This window comes from Entelurus aequoreus, linkage group LG21 (assembly GCF_033978785.1).
Source record: "Entelurus aequoreus isolate RoL-2023_Sb linkage group LG21, RoL_Eaeq_v1.1, whole genome shotgun sequence".
NCBI classification, from domain to species: Eukaryota; Metazoa; Chordata; class Actinopteri; order Syngnathiformes; family Syngnathidae; genus Entelurus; species Entelurus aequoreus.
The window spans coordinates 10,697,357-10,712,247 of record NC_084751.1 but is presented as its reverse complement, the minus strand read 5'-3'; the positions used below and the strand labels follow the sequence as shown (position 1 = coordinate 10,712,247).

Genomic DNA, 14,891 nt, shown 5'->3' with positions numbered 1-14,891 from the left:
AATAAATAAAAATTAAAAAAAAAAAAAAAAAATTAATTAAATTAATTAATCATTAAATCGATTTTTTAAAAATGAGAATCGATTCTGAATCGCACAACGTGAGAATCGATTCGAATTCGAATCGATTTTTTCCCACACCCCTAACCATTACAATGTGCAGCTTTAATTTTTTCTGAATGTGGCCCTCGATGGAGAAAGTTTGGACAACTTTTCAATGAGTCCTGAAAAAAAAAAAAAAAAAAAAAAAAAAAAAAAGAGTATGACCAGGATTTGTTGTGTGTCGTGCTATAAAGACAAGACAAAGTTGTATGAGCTGACATTCCTGGAATATTACAATCATTTTGCACAGCCAGATTAATTATCCATATACAAAAGTGCAAAAGGTAAAGGAGTGTACAAAAAAATCTGAGCGAGAAAGTAACCGTCCAATCAGAAGTCAGTAAGAGTCCTGTTGCCAGGCAACAGCTGTGTAACCTGATGAGCGGTCATTAAGTTACACAACATTGAAAAAACACTCTTTAAAAACATCGTAGCATGTCCAAATGTTCAAATGATATCATTCCAGCGTCTTCTTCTCCCTCCTTCCCTGCGCGTGCTTGCTGAACAACGGCCGGCGAACATTTATTGATTATGAATTATTGATCAGGAAAGGCAACAGAGCCCGAGGCAGGAGGAAGGAACACACCCGAGCAGGAAGTAGAAGGACACGGACGACGCCATGGAATAAAAGAAGAAAAACAAAAGGAATGTTTCTTTTTAAGCGGCATCCTTAAGCCCCGCCCTCAAAGAGTCAGCAGGTATTCTTTGCGTGCGTGTGACCATTTCGACACTTGACCAAAAAAAAAAAGTTGTCATTTTTTATTTTAGCGAGCAAAATGTCTCGACTAATAGAAGAGCAGCCACCCCCCGTTGCCGTGGAGACGGGCACGCCGCTGAAAAGGCAGGACCCGGTGTGCATCGTGTGCTTCGGCAGCTACGACCTGGCCAAGCGGTTGCCACGGCGACTGCACTGCGGCCACACCTTCTGCCAGGCGTGTCTGAAGAGGCTGGACACGGTGGTCAACGAGCAGGTGACCGTGACAACCAACGTCATGTTCAGACAGGAAGTGATGACACACCCCCCTCATGCCCCCCTCCCCTCCGCCAGGTGTGGATCCCGTGTCCTCAGTGTCGCCAGAACACGCCGTGTCCTCGAGGGGGCGCGTCAGGTCTGGACCTGGACTTGGCCTCCTTCCTGGCCATCAAAGCGCGGCAGGCGGTTGGCTCCTCCTCCTCCTGGAGCGGCGAGATGGCGGCCGGCGAGGCGGAGCAGGCCAAGAAGGTGTGGGCAGAAAAGGAGGCGGGAGCGGAGGGATGGCCACATGGCGGCCTGGCTGAGCCGCGCTTTCATCGGCACGCCAACTGCTGCACGCTGCTCTCCCATTGGCTGTGCCGCTGCTCCTGCTGCCTGAGGCGGAGCTAAACTAAATAAGGGCGGTGACTAATCCTTTAACAGCTGGCTGACCTTTGACCCCGCCGCCGACAAGAGAAATGAAGAAAATAATCTTTCATGAAATGAAATTAAAAATAAATGTAAAAATGTTTCTTATTTATGTAAAATATTTTGCACTTTCACACACACTTTCGTACGTACGCACTTTCACACGCACTTTTGCACACACTTTTGCTTGCAAGCACTTTTGCACACACTTTTGCACGTACTTTCACACGCACGCACTTTTGCACACTTTCGTACGTACGCACTTTCACACGCACTTTCGCTTGTAAGCACTTTTGCACACACTTATGCACGTACTTTCACACGCACGCACTTTTGCACACTTTCGTACATACGCACTTTTGCTCACACGCACTTTTGCACATACTTTCGCTTGCAAGCACTTTTGCACACACGCACTTTTGCACATACTTTCATTTGCACAACTTTTTGCACACGCACGCACTTTCGCTCGCGCACACACACTCTCGCACACACTTTCGTACGTACGCACTTTTGCACTCACACACTTTCGTACGTATGCACTTTCGCACGCACACAATTTTGTACATACGCACTTTTGCACGCACGCACTTTTGCACACACTTTTGCATGTACTTGCACTTGCACGCACGCAGACTTTCGCACGCACGCACTTTTGCACACTTCCGTACGTACGCACTTTCACACGCACTTTTGCACACACTTTCGCTTGCAAGCACTTTTGCAAGCACATTTGCACGTACTTTCACACGCACGCACTTTTGCACACTTTCGTACGTACGCATTTTTGCTCACACGCACTTTTGCACACACTTTTGCACATACTTTCGCTTGCAAGCACTTTTGCACACACTTTTGCACATACTTTCATTTGCACAACTTTTTGCACGCACACGCACTTTCACTCGCGCACACACACTCTCGCACACTTTCGTACGTACGCACTTTCGCACGCACACACTTTTGTACATACGCACTTTTGCACGCACGCACTTTTGCATGTACTTGCACTTGCACGCAGACTTTCGCACGCACGCACTTTTGCACACTTCCGTACGTACGCACTTTCACACGCACTTTTGCACACACTTTCGCTTGCAAGCACTTTTGCAAGCACTTTTGCAAGCACTTTTGCACGTACTTTCACACGCACGCACTTTTGCACACTTTCGTACGTACGCATTTTTGCTCACACGCACTTTTGCACACACTTTTGCACATACTTTCGCTTGCAAGCACTTTTGCACACACTCTTGCACAAACTTTCATTTGCACAACTTTTTGCACGCACACGCACTTTCACTCGCGCACACACACTCTCGCACACACTTTCGTACGTATGCGCTTTCGCACGCACACTCTTTTGTACATACGCACTTTCGCACACACTTTTGCATGTACTTTCACTTGCACGCACGCGGACTTTCGCACGCACGCACTTTCGCACGCACGCACTTTTGCACACTTTCGTACGTACGCACTTTCGCTCACACGCACTTTGGCACACACTTTTGCACATACTTTCGCTTGCAAGCACTTTTGCACACACTTTTGCACATACTTTCATTTGCACAACTTTTTGCACGCACACGCACTTTCACTCGCGCACACACACTCTCGCACACTTTCGTACGTACGCACTTTCGCACGCACACACTTTTGTACATACGCACTTTTGCACGCACGCACTTTTGCATGTACTTGCACTTGCACGCAGACTTTCGCACGCACGCACTTTTGCACACTGCCGTACGTACGCACTTTCACACGCACTTTTGCACACACTTTCGCTTGCAAGCACTTTTGCAAGCACTTTTGCAAGCACTTTTGCACGTACTTTCACACGCACGCACTTTTGCACACTTTCGTACGTACGCATTTTTGCTCACACGCACTTTTGCACACACTTTTGCACATACTTTCGCTTGCAAGCACTTTTGCACACACTTTTGCACAAACTTTCATTTGCACAACTTTTTGCACGCACACGCACTTTCACTCGCGCACACACACTCTCGCACACACTTTCGTACGTATGCGCTTTCGCACGCACACTCTTTTGTACATACGCACTTTCGCACACACTTTTGCATGTACTTTCACTTGCACGCACGCGGACTTTCGCACGCACGCACTTTCGCACGCACGCACTTTTGCACACTTTCGTACGTACGCACTTTCGCTCACACGCACTTTGGCACACACTTTTGCACATACTTTCGCTTGCAAGCACTTTTGCACACACGCACTTTTGCACACACTTTTGCACGTACTTTCGTTTGCACAAATTTTCGCACGCGCACACACTTTCGCACGCGCGCACACACTTTCGTACGTACGCACTTTCGCACGCACGCACTTTCGTACATACGCACTTTCGCACACACGCACTTTTGCACACACTTTTGCACGTACTTTCGTTTGCACAAATTTTCATACGCGCACACACTTTCGCACGCGCGCACACTTTCGTACGTACGCACTTTCGCACGCACGCACTTTTGTACATACGCACTTTCGCACACACGCACTTTTGCACACACTTTTGCACGTACTTTCGTTTGCACAAATTTTCGTACGCGCACACACTTTCGCACGCGCGCACACACTTTCGTACGTACGCACTTTCGCATGCACGCACTTTTGTACATACGCACTTTCGCACACACGCACTTTTGCACACACTTTCACTTGCAAGCACTTTTGCACACACTTTTGCACATACTTTCGCTTGCACGCACTTTCAAACGCACGCACTTTCGCACACACTTTCGCACCATACTTGCCAACCTTGAGACCTCCGAATTCGGGAGATGGGGGCGGGGTTGAGGTGGGTGGGGTTTGGTGGTAGCGGGGGGTGCTGCAAGGGCTTCTGGGTATTTGTTCTGTTGTGTTTATGTTGTGTTACGGTGCGGATGTTCTCCCGAAATGTGTTTGACATTCTTGTTTGGTGTGGGTTCACAGTGTGGCGCATATTAGTAACAGTGTTAAAGTTGTTTACACGGTCACCCACAGTGTGACCTGTATGGCTGTTGACCAAGTATGTGGTGCATTCACTTCTGTGTGTGTAAAAGCCGCATATATTATGTGACTGGGCCGGCACGCTGTTTGTATGGAGGAAAAGCGGATGTGACGACAGGTTGTAGAGGACGCTAAAGGCAGTGCCTTTAAAGGCACGCCCCCAATGCTGTTGCCCGTCGGAAATCGGGAGAAATTCGGGAGAAATTCGGGAGAATGGGTGCCCCTCCCCGGGAAAATCGGGAGGGTTGGCAAGTATGTTTCGCACACTTTCGTACGTACGCACTTTCACGCATGCACTTTTGCAAACACTTTTGCACATACATTCGCTTGCAAGAACTTTTGCACACACGCACTTTTGCACACACTTTTGCTTGCACGCACTTTGGCACACACGCACTTTGGCTCGCACCCACGCACTTTCACATACACTTTTGCACGCACGCACGCACACACACACACACACACACACACACACGCACACACTTTCATACGTACGCACTCACTTTTGCACACACTTTTGCTTGCACGCACTTTGGCACACACGCACTTTGGCTCGCACCCACGCACTTTCACATACACTTTTGCACGCACGCACGCACGCACACACACACACACACACACGCACACACTTTCATACGTACGCACTCACTTTTGCACATACTTTCGCTTGCAGGCACTTTCGCACACACTTTCGTACGTACGTACTTTTGCACACTTTTGCTTGCAAGCACTTTTGCACACACACACACACACACACACACTTTTGCAAACACTTTTGCACGTACTTTCGCTTGCACAAACATTCCCACGCGCACGCACTTTCGCTCGCACCCACGCACTTTCACATATTGCACGCACGCACTTTTGCACGCACACCCACACAGCAAAAAGTTTCATCCCGGAGCGACACAATAAGCTCCTCCCCCTCATGAGTTCAACAGTCTAGTCAGCCAATCAGAGAGCACGGAGAATCTTCTTTGACAAAATGAAATTAGAAATACATTTTAAAAATTTTTAACTTATTTATTAATATAAATCTTTGACTTTTTTGATAGTATTTCCAGTGGACATGCTCGCTCACTCACTCACTCACTCACTCACTCACTCACTCACTCACTCACTCACAGAGTAAAAAGTTCCATTCCGGAGCAACACAATAAGCCCCTCCCCCTCATGAGTCCAACAGTCTCTCGGCCAATCAGAGAGCACCGAGCCCCTCCCCCACCCTGATCCTCTGCCCGGGCTGCACGCTGAAGGCGAAGGTTTTAGGCGCTTCGAAGAGGAGGACGATGGTGGAGCCCAGGTTGAACTCGCCCACCAGCTCCCCCCTCTGCAGGGGCAGCCCCTCCCTCGATAACATTCGGTTGCCCCCGGCGACGTAACTCTGGTCGTGAAAAGATCCTTTCCTGTAGCGAGGGGCGTTGGTCTGCAGCTCCTAGGCGGGAAACATTTTGAAGCGGCTGACATTTTGTGGGTCACGTGACCCGCTCACCTGGTCGAAGTGGACGCGGATGGAGCCCACGTTGGTGGCGCCCACCGCCGTCAAGGAGAAGAAGCCGTGTCGCCATTGGCCCGTCAGCGCCACGCGCTCGTTAAGGCAGAAGAGCTCTTTGACCAGGCGAGCCACGCCCGGGTTGACCGACATTAACGAGCCTGGCGAGGACACGACGTCAGCTGGCAGACGGCAAATAATCCTCCCAGTGCGGGCTCACCTGGGAAGTGTCGCCGCAGCTCCACCCTCCAGTCCGTGGGCGAGTGGAAGCAGTGATAGTCGCCCGGCGCCAGGTAGACCACCACGTGGAACAGCTCGCTGTCCGCACGGGTCAGGAGGCGGTCCCTGAAGGAGGAGGGCGTGGCGTCTACAGAGACATACAAGGTCACTTCCATCCATCTCCAGTCTGCTCACAGTGGGCGTGGTCTTACCGTTGCCCCGCCCCTCCTGCGGCCCCAGAAAGGTTTCCAGACTGTACGTGACGCCCTTGACTTGCTCCACCTCCGAGTTGTTGACGCGACCCAAATGTAGGATCCTGCCGTCGGCCGGAGACACCTGAGGGATGACACGAGGGCGGAGTCAAACCCAGCGCCTCTTTTTAAGAGGCGGACCTTATCTGTGGACCTCAATGGTGAGACTTAACTTCAATTCCAAAATGCACAAAAGATGACGAATTTGATACAATTAAAAAAAAAAGTATTTTTTTTTAAAGTAAAAATATTAATGAATTGAATTGTACTTTTTTCCTGATTTTTTTTGGTTTTCTTACAATAATTTCTAAACTTAAAAAAATATGAAAACAGTCAATTAAAACAACAATTTTACTCAAAATAGCTCTCAAAATACAATTAAAACCTGCTCGTCCTCTTTTGAAATAAAAAATAAAATAAAAATAAATAATAAGATACTTTTTTTGACTTCTACTGTACTTCTTTGCTCTTGTTTGACTTTTTTCATGTACTTTTTTGTACGGCATTACAATTGTTGTTGTCTACATTCGTGACTGTACTTAACAACATAATTAAGTAATTATAATTAGCAACAAATGAACCATTAAAATTAGTTTAGTAACAATAACATTGCCTGAAAATCAATGTGTTTTTGTAGTTGAATTGATGGCTGGTTCATTAGCATTAGCTTAGTAAGTTAGTCCTTAACAACATGACAGTTGCCCAGGGGGCAGGGCCTGTGGCAGAAGGGGGAGGAGCTTAAAAAAAGGACTTACCAAACACGACGAGGAGCAGAGCGGGCGCACGGTGGGTTTGAGGCGTCGTCGGAAAAACTCTCCCAGATTCCTGTACTGATGCAAGTCCTCTACCGCTGCCTCCTATTGGAAAGTATATATATATATATATATATATATATATATATATATATATATATATATGAAACATATGTTTATTATTGCAAGTTTGTCCTTAAATAAAATAGTGAACATACTAGACAACTTGTCTTTTAGTAGTAAGTAAACAAACAAAGACTCCTAATTAGTCTGCTGACGTATGCAGTAACATATTGTCATTTATACACCTATTATTTTGTCAACATTATGAGGGACAAACTGTAAAAAATGGATTATTAATCCACTTGTTCATTTACTGTTAATATCTGCTTACTTTCTGTTTCCACATGTTCTATCTACACTTCTGTAAAAATGTAATAATCACTTATTCTTCTCTTCTTTGATACTTTACATTAGTTTTGGACGATACCACACATTTAGGTATCGATCCGATACCAAGTAGTTACAGGATCATACATTGGTCATATTCAAAGTCCAGGGATATATTTCCTGAGTTTATAAACATAATATACATTTGAAAAAGGATTTTGTGACGATAAAAATATCGATGTGATCATAGTAGTATCGACTAGATACGCTATTGTACTTGGTATCGTTACAGTGGATGTCAGGTGTAGATCCACCCATGGCATCTGTTTACATTCAGGACTGCTATTGTATCCTCCTACGGTGTGTAGTGAAGCATGTTTAGCTATTCCTCGTCCTGCAGTGATAATGATACTTGTAAGAAACTCACTTTATTTGTCGCCATGGAGACGAGGATTAGTGATTTAGAAGCAGCTAAAACACTGCCGACTGCGGATGGATGTTAGCCGCTAGCTAGCTAGCCATGTCTTAAAGCTCCTCTTCCTGCGGGCGTTTCAGTGTTATAACTTCACCTTTACTTTTTAGGCCAAAATGCGTCCGTTCTCCCTTTTCTGTCTACACACTGTGTCTGCTTGTAAGTACTCCGTGCGTGTGCGCTGCCGAACATGCTCCTCTGCTGGTAAAACCAGCAAAGTTAAAGCTAAAGTACCAATGATTGTCACACACACACACACACACACACTAGGTGTGGTGACATTTGTCCTCTGCATTTGACCCATCCCCTTGTTCACCCCCCTGGGAGGTGAGGGGAGCAGTGAGCAGCAGCGGTGGCCGCGCCCGGGAAACAGTTTTTGGTGATTTAAGCCCCCATTCCAAACCTTGATGCTGAGTGCCAAGCAGGGAGGTAATGGCTTCCATTTTTACAGTCTTTGGTATGACTCGGCCGGGGTTTAACCACTCCAACCACGAGGTCATGCCCGCTAAAAATAAATAAATGGGGGAACCGGTACTTTTCAAACAGAGTATAGTACCGTTTTTGATTAATTATTACCACAATACTACTATACTAGTAGTAAAAAAAGAATATTTATGTATATATGTATGTACTTGGGTTGTACGGTATGTACAACCCAAGTACATACATATATACATAAATATTCTTTTTTTTTTTTAAAACTTCCATCCATCCATTTTCTACCGCTTGTCCCTTTTGGGGGTGCTAGAGCCTATCTCAGCTGCATTCGGGCGGAAGGCGGGGTACACCCTGGACAAGTCGCCACCTCATCGCAGGGCCAACACAGATAGACAGACAACATTCACACTCACATTCACTTATTCATAATAATACATATATATACCTATATATATAAATAATAACATTTATATGGGTATTTAGAAAATATTGATATTATATCAGTATTGGTATTCATATAATGATTGACAGGTGAAGTAGTAGGTGGTATAAAGTACATTTAAAAGTGAGAAGAAGGAAACAGGAAGTGAGGATGGACGTGATTGATTGAGATGATTTCACAATAAAAGCAGCAAATATCTTTCTTCAATCAAATGTCGATCAAAAATGTAAATCCTTCCTCGCCGCCGAGCGTGTTTACCTGCATGTTCACCCCAAACGTCCAGATGTACAGCGAGTAGACGGGTTTGCGCAGCCACGTTGGAAGCTCCACCCCATTCACTCGACCCCACGCCCGAGACAAGAGACGGGTGGGGAAGGAGCGGTAGAGCGCCACCTGTGGGGATGAGGCAAAACTGCAGCATCACAAAAGTGGACGGTGGCGACGGGGAGCGGTCAGGGAGGGGCTTGTGGTTATCGTCCAATCGGAGTGGAGCTCGCTCACCCTCTTGGCCAGCGGCTGTAGCGTGCTGGCAGACAGGAAGTACCAGATGAACGCGATTGGCCAGCGACGCCAGGAGGCGGAGCCGCGCAGTCCCGCTCTGAGCACGCTCAGACGCTGGAGAGCCAAGTGTGGCAGCTGCAGTCTGATCGAAGCATTTGATGAAGAGGAGGAGGAGGAGGAGGAGGGCATGGCCTAGCTAACAGTTAGCATGTGTCAGGTACACCACTTTGAGGTGCACGGTGGCCATCAAAGTTAGCATGCTAGCATTAGTTAGGTTTCCAAAATGTTACAGTACGTATTATTCGCAGACGATACAAACTTATACTGTTCAGGAGATGACTTGAAAATCTTAGCTGATAATATTGAAGAGGAAATGGTTCAACTAAAATGGTGGTTTGATGTAAATAAATGATCTTTAAACTTGGAAAAGACTAAATGTATGGTATTCAGTAATAAAAGAAAGATAGAAGTTAGTTTATCCATAAACAATGCAGTGTTTCCCATAAACTGCCAAGATACCTGTGGCGGTGGGGGCGTGGCTGTGGGCACCATGACATCATTGAGTAATTTGCATAATTTACTACAATGATATGATTTTCTCTAAAAAGGCTCAAAAAATGTATACTTACTAATTGCTAAAATGTCTCTTAAAGCTCTGCCCCTTTAATTAGTGCATACTAAATAATTTAACTTTAGCCTACTACTACAACCATATTATTTACCAGCAACATAAAGTGAAACAGAGGCAGAGGTGTCCTGCCACAGTCAGTAACAAATAAACAGAAAACAGTAGTGGTGGTAGATAGACACAAAGCTTCATCAAACATCTGATCCACTGAACAAAGAGCTCCAAAAATCTTGATCCTACACTTCTCTTTTGTAAAGTAAATCTGAACAGCCGATATGGGCATCTACATCAACTATGTGATTTGCCTGAGAAGCTGGACAGGACAAAAAAATAATAAAATAAAAAAATAATTTAAAAAAAATAAAAATAAAATTTTTGTGGCGGCCTTAATTCTTTTGTGCCGGGCCACCACAAATAAATGAATGTGTGGGAAACACTGCAATGTGAACATTGAGAAGGTGTCTGAAATCAGATTTTGGGGTCATCTTAGATCAGGGGTCACCAACGCGGTGCCCGCGGGCACCAGGTAGCCCGTAAGGACCAGGGGCCGTACTTATCAAGCTTCTTAGAGTGCCATTTTACACTTAAGTCCTGAGAATTTGCGAAATTTAGTCCTACTCTCAAACTTAAGAATAAAAGCTTTTTATCAACGTTCTTAAGTCTAAGAATCACTCCTACTCTCCACGATATTTAAGAGACCTTCAGAGGTGTCTTAAGTGGTTAGGAGTTGCCAGCAGGGGATGGCACTGAGGCGAGAGAGACGTGCGCGAACGTTCAGGGAACGGAACAATGTTGGTTTTTTTTGATGACGAGCAGCTGATCAAACGGTATCGTTTAGACAGAGCGGATATTATTTTTGTCACAGATTTAATACTTTTCGATTCCTTGTTGATTTCTGCATGTGTCTGCATATATAGAGCCACCCACACCAGTTTCAAATTAGTTGCCTAATTAATGAATTGGAAAGAAAATGTTATGACAGTAGCGTATGTGTGTGGCCGTGAGGTGAGTGACGTCAGTGAGTGTGTGGGCGATAGAAGAGAGGGAGCGGTAGCGTGAGTGCCGGCGGGGACTAGTTTGTTTTGTATTATTTTGTAGTTTATTGTCAAAATATACACTCCCATTGTCCACTTAAATATTTCCAAGATATTTCTTTATTCTTAGACAACGGATTCCCTTCCGTGATTGGTCATTTCTATGGACACAGAAATGACGTCACCTAAAATTCTGTTTACGGCACATAGTAATGTCGTAATTCAGCTCTGAGTGTGATACTTAAGATTCAGTCCTACACTTCGCTGAAAGTGTGAGTAAGACGCTTGATAACTAACTTTTAAGTGCAGCTTTCAGCCAAGAATTTATTTACTCTTAAGTCAACTCTTAGCAGACTTTTTAGGAGTAATTGTAAGAAGCTTGATAAGTATGGCCCCAGATGAGTAGCCCGCTGGCCTGTTCTAAAAATAGCTCAAATAGCAGCACTTACCTGTGAGCTGCCTCTATTTTTTAAATTTTATTTATTTACTAGCAAGCTGGTCTCACTTTGCCTGACATTTTTAATTCTAAGAGAGACAAAACGCAAATAGAATTTCAAAATCCAAGGAAATATTTTAAAGACTTGGTCTTCACTTGTTTAAATAAATTCATTAATTTTTTTACTTTGCTTCTTATAACTTTCAGAAAGACAATTTTAGAGACAAAATACAACCTTAAAAATGATTTTAGGATTTTTAAACACATATACCTTTTTACCTTTTAAATTCCTTCCCCTTCTTTCCTGACAATTTAAATCAATGTTCAAGTAAATTTTTTATTTTTATTTTAAAGAATAATAAATACATTTTAATTTAATTCTTCATTTTAGCTTCTGTTTTTTCGACGAAGAATATTTGTGAAATATTTCTTCAAACTTATTATGATTAAAATTCAAAAACATTATTCTGGAAAATCTAGAAAATCTGTAGAATCAAATTTAAATCTTATTTCAAAGTCTTTTGAATTTCTTTTAAAATTTTTGTTCTGGAAAATCTAGAAGAAATAATGATTTGTCTTTGTTAGAAATATAGCTTGGTCCAATTTGTTATATAGTCTAACAAAGTGTAGATTGGATTTTAACCTATTTAAAACATGTCAATAAAATTCTAAAATTAATCTTAAACAGGAAAAATTACTAATGATGTTCCATACATTATTTTTTTAAGTTTTTCTCTTCTTTATTTCGGTTGAATTTTGAATTTTAAAGAGTCGAAATTGAAGATAAACTCTGTTTCAAAATTTAATTGTCATTTTTTTTCGTGTTTTCTCCTCTTTTAAACCGTTCAATTAAGTGTAAATATCATTAATTATTAACAATAACATAGAGTTAAAAGTAAATTGAGCAAATTGGCTATTTCTGGCAATTTATTTAAGTGTGTATCAAACTGGTAGCCCTTCGCATTAATCACTACCCAAGAAGTAGCTCTTGGTTCCAAAAAGGTTGGACTAGATGAAAAGTTGACATGGAAAGCTCATATATTGCATGTGAAAAATAAGCTATCTAAAAGCGTATTTATTTTGAACAAGGTTGAATACAGTTTCCCGTATAATACAATGAGAATGCTATATTGCTCAATTATTCTACCTTATTTCAATTATTGTGCAGAAATATGGGGAAATACACATCACAGCAACATAATGCATTTTATTTCTTTCACAGAAAAGAGCAATTGGTATCATTTTTACAGCAGGATATAGAGAGCACACAAACCCACTCTTCATTAGGGCAGGATTATTCAAACTAAAAGACATTGTAGAATTGCATACTCTATTAGTGATGTTCAAAGCTAGAAATAAAGTTATTCCGTTTGTGTTCACGTCTGAAGACGAGAACCACAGAAGGCCGTAATGATTTTAAACATCCAAGAGTTCCAACCAATTTGAAGCAAATGTGCTTGTCTGTTGCTGCTGTGAAACATGGGATTCTCTAAAGAAAGACTTAAAAAGTTGCAAGAATATCTTTGAATTTAAAAAGAGTTACAAAAAGAGACAACTGGAATTATATCAAACTGATTTTGAAAATGCTTAAACGAAAATTAAAAGTATGTTGGAGTTGGGGTGTTGGTGGAGGGAACGGTGATAAAGTCATCTAAAATAATTGGTGTTAAAAAGGGGGCAGATAAATATAAGAATAGTATTCTTCCTTCTGCTCCTTTCTGATCATGGAAATGTATAAGAAACAAAAAACAATGAAAGTGTCAACTGTACGTGGCTTGTATATATGCATTTTCATGAAAGGAATAAAAAGAAATGATGATGATGATGATGATGTGTCAACTGTTAGCATGTGTCAAGTAATTATATGACTCTGCGGTGTATACCTGTAAAATTTGCTTTAAAAAGCCAGCAAGCTAATGTTAGCATGCTTACATTAACATGCTACCATGAGAAAAGTTAGTTAATCCAACCTAATCATGCTACCAGTTAGAATGCTAACAGTTAGCATGTGTCAGGTACCAAATTACACCACTTTGAGGTGTACGTTTGCAAAATTGGCTGTCAAAGTTAGCATGCTAACATTAGTGTGTAAACTGATAGCATGTGTCAAGTAATTATATGACTCTGCGGTGTATACCTGTAAAATTTGCTTTAAAAAGCCAGCAAGCTAAAGTTAGCATGCTAACGTTAACATGCTACTGTGAGAAAAGTTAGTTAATCTAACCTAATCATGCTACCAGTTAGAATGCTAACAGTTAGCATGTGTCAGGTACCAAGTTACAACACTTTGAGGTGTACGTTTGCAAAATTGGCTGTCAAAGTTAGCATGCTAACATTAGCGTGTAAACTGATAGCATGTGTCAAGTAATTATATGACTCTGCGGTGTATACCTTTAAAATTTGCTTTAAAAAGCCAGCGAGCTAATGTTAGCATGCTAACGTTAACATGCTACCATGAGAAAAGTTAGTTAATCTAACCTAATCATGCTACCAGTTAGAATGCTAACAGTTAGCATGTGTCAGGTACCAAGTTACACCACTTTGAGGTGTACGTTTGCAAAATTGGCTGTCAAAGTTAGCATGCTAACATTAGTGTGTAAACTGATAGCATGTGTCAAGTAATTATATGACTCTGCGGTGTATACCTTTAAAATTTGCTTTAAAAAGCCAGCGAGCTAATGTTAGCATGCTAACGTTAACATGCTACCGTGAGAAAAGTTAGTTGATCTAACCTAATCATGCTACCAGTTAGAATGCTGACAGTTAGCATGTGTCAGGTACCAAGTTACACCACTTTGAGGTGTACATTTGCAAAATTGGCTGTCAAAGTTAGCATGCTAACATTAGTGTGTAAACTGATAGCATGTGTCAAGTAATTATATGACTCTGCGGTGTATACCTGTAAAATTTGCTTTAAAAAGCCAGCATGCTAACGTTAACATGCTACCATGAGAAAAGTTAGTTAATCTAACCTAATCATGCTACCAGTTAGAATGCTAACAGTTAGCATGTGTCAGGTACCAAGTTACACCACTTTGAGGTGTACGTTTGCAAAATTGGCTGTCAAAGTTAGCATGCTAACATTAGTGTGTAAACTGATAGCATGTGTCAAGTAATTATATGACTCTGCGGTGTATACCTTTAAAATTTGCTTTAAAAAGCCAGCGAGCTAATGTTAGCATGCTAACGTTAACATGCTACCATGAGAAAAGTTAGTCAATCTAACCTAATCATGCTACCAGTTAGAATGCTAACAGTTAGCATGTGTCAGGTACCAAATCACACCACTTTGAGGTGTACGTTTGCAAAATTGTTTGCAAAATTGGCTGTCAAAG

The 14,891-nt window shown here is 42.6% G+C and overlaps 2 protein-coding genes across 2 annotated transcripts in view; one reads left to right on the top strand and one right to left on the bottom strand.

Annotated features, from left to right (window-relative positions):
- Nucleotides 1-676: 676 nt before the first annotated feature.
- On the top strand, nt 677-1,531 carry rnf224 (ring finger protein 224). Its single transcript, XM_062031923.1, has 3 exons — nt 677-797; nt 868-1,070; nt 1,148-1,531. The coding sequence occupies exons 2-3, from the start codon at nt 876-878 to the stop codon at nt 1,460-1,462; spliced, it is 510 nt and encodes a 169-aa protein (XP_061887907.1). The 5' UTR covers nt 677-797; nt 868-875; the 3' UTR covers nt 1,463-1,531.
- A 4,136-nt stretch (nt 1,532-5,667) lies between these two features.
- pisd (phosphatidylserine decarboxylase) overlaps nt 5,668-14,891 on the bottom strand; it is a 13,899-nt gene continuing 4,675 nt past the window's right edge. The window contains exons 4-9 of the mRNA XM_062030907.1: nt 9,216-9,350; nt 7,219-7,320; nt 6,425-6,548; nt 6,214-6,360; nt 5,994-6,154; nt 5,668-5,936 (exon numbers count right to left, since the gene is read on the bottom strand). Coding sequence (XP_061886891.1) covers nt 5,700-5,936; nt 5,994-6,154; nt 6,214-6,360; nt 6,425-6,548; nt 7,219-7,320; nt 9,216-9,350 — 906 coding nt within the window. The 3' untranslated portion in view covers nt 5,668-5,699. The remainder of the gene's footprint in view (nt 5,937-5,993; nt 6,155-6,213; nt 6,361-6,424; nt 6,549-7,218; nt 7,321-9,215; nt 9,351-14,891) is intronic.

Excerpts from the sequence above, each read along its gene's own strand:
- rnf224 (XM_062031923.1), top strand. The coding sequence starts at position 876 with ATGTCTCGACTAATAGAAGAGCAGCCACCCCCCGTTGCCGTGGAGACG. Across the intron at positions 1,071-1,147 it reads ACACGGTGGTCAACGAGCAG|GTGTGGATCCCGTGTCCTCA; the intron begins GTGACCGTGACA and ends CCCCTCCGCCAG.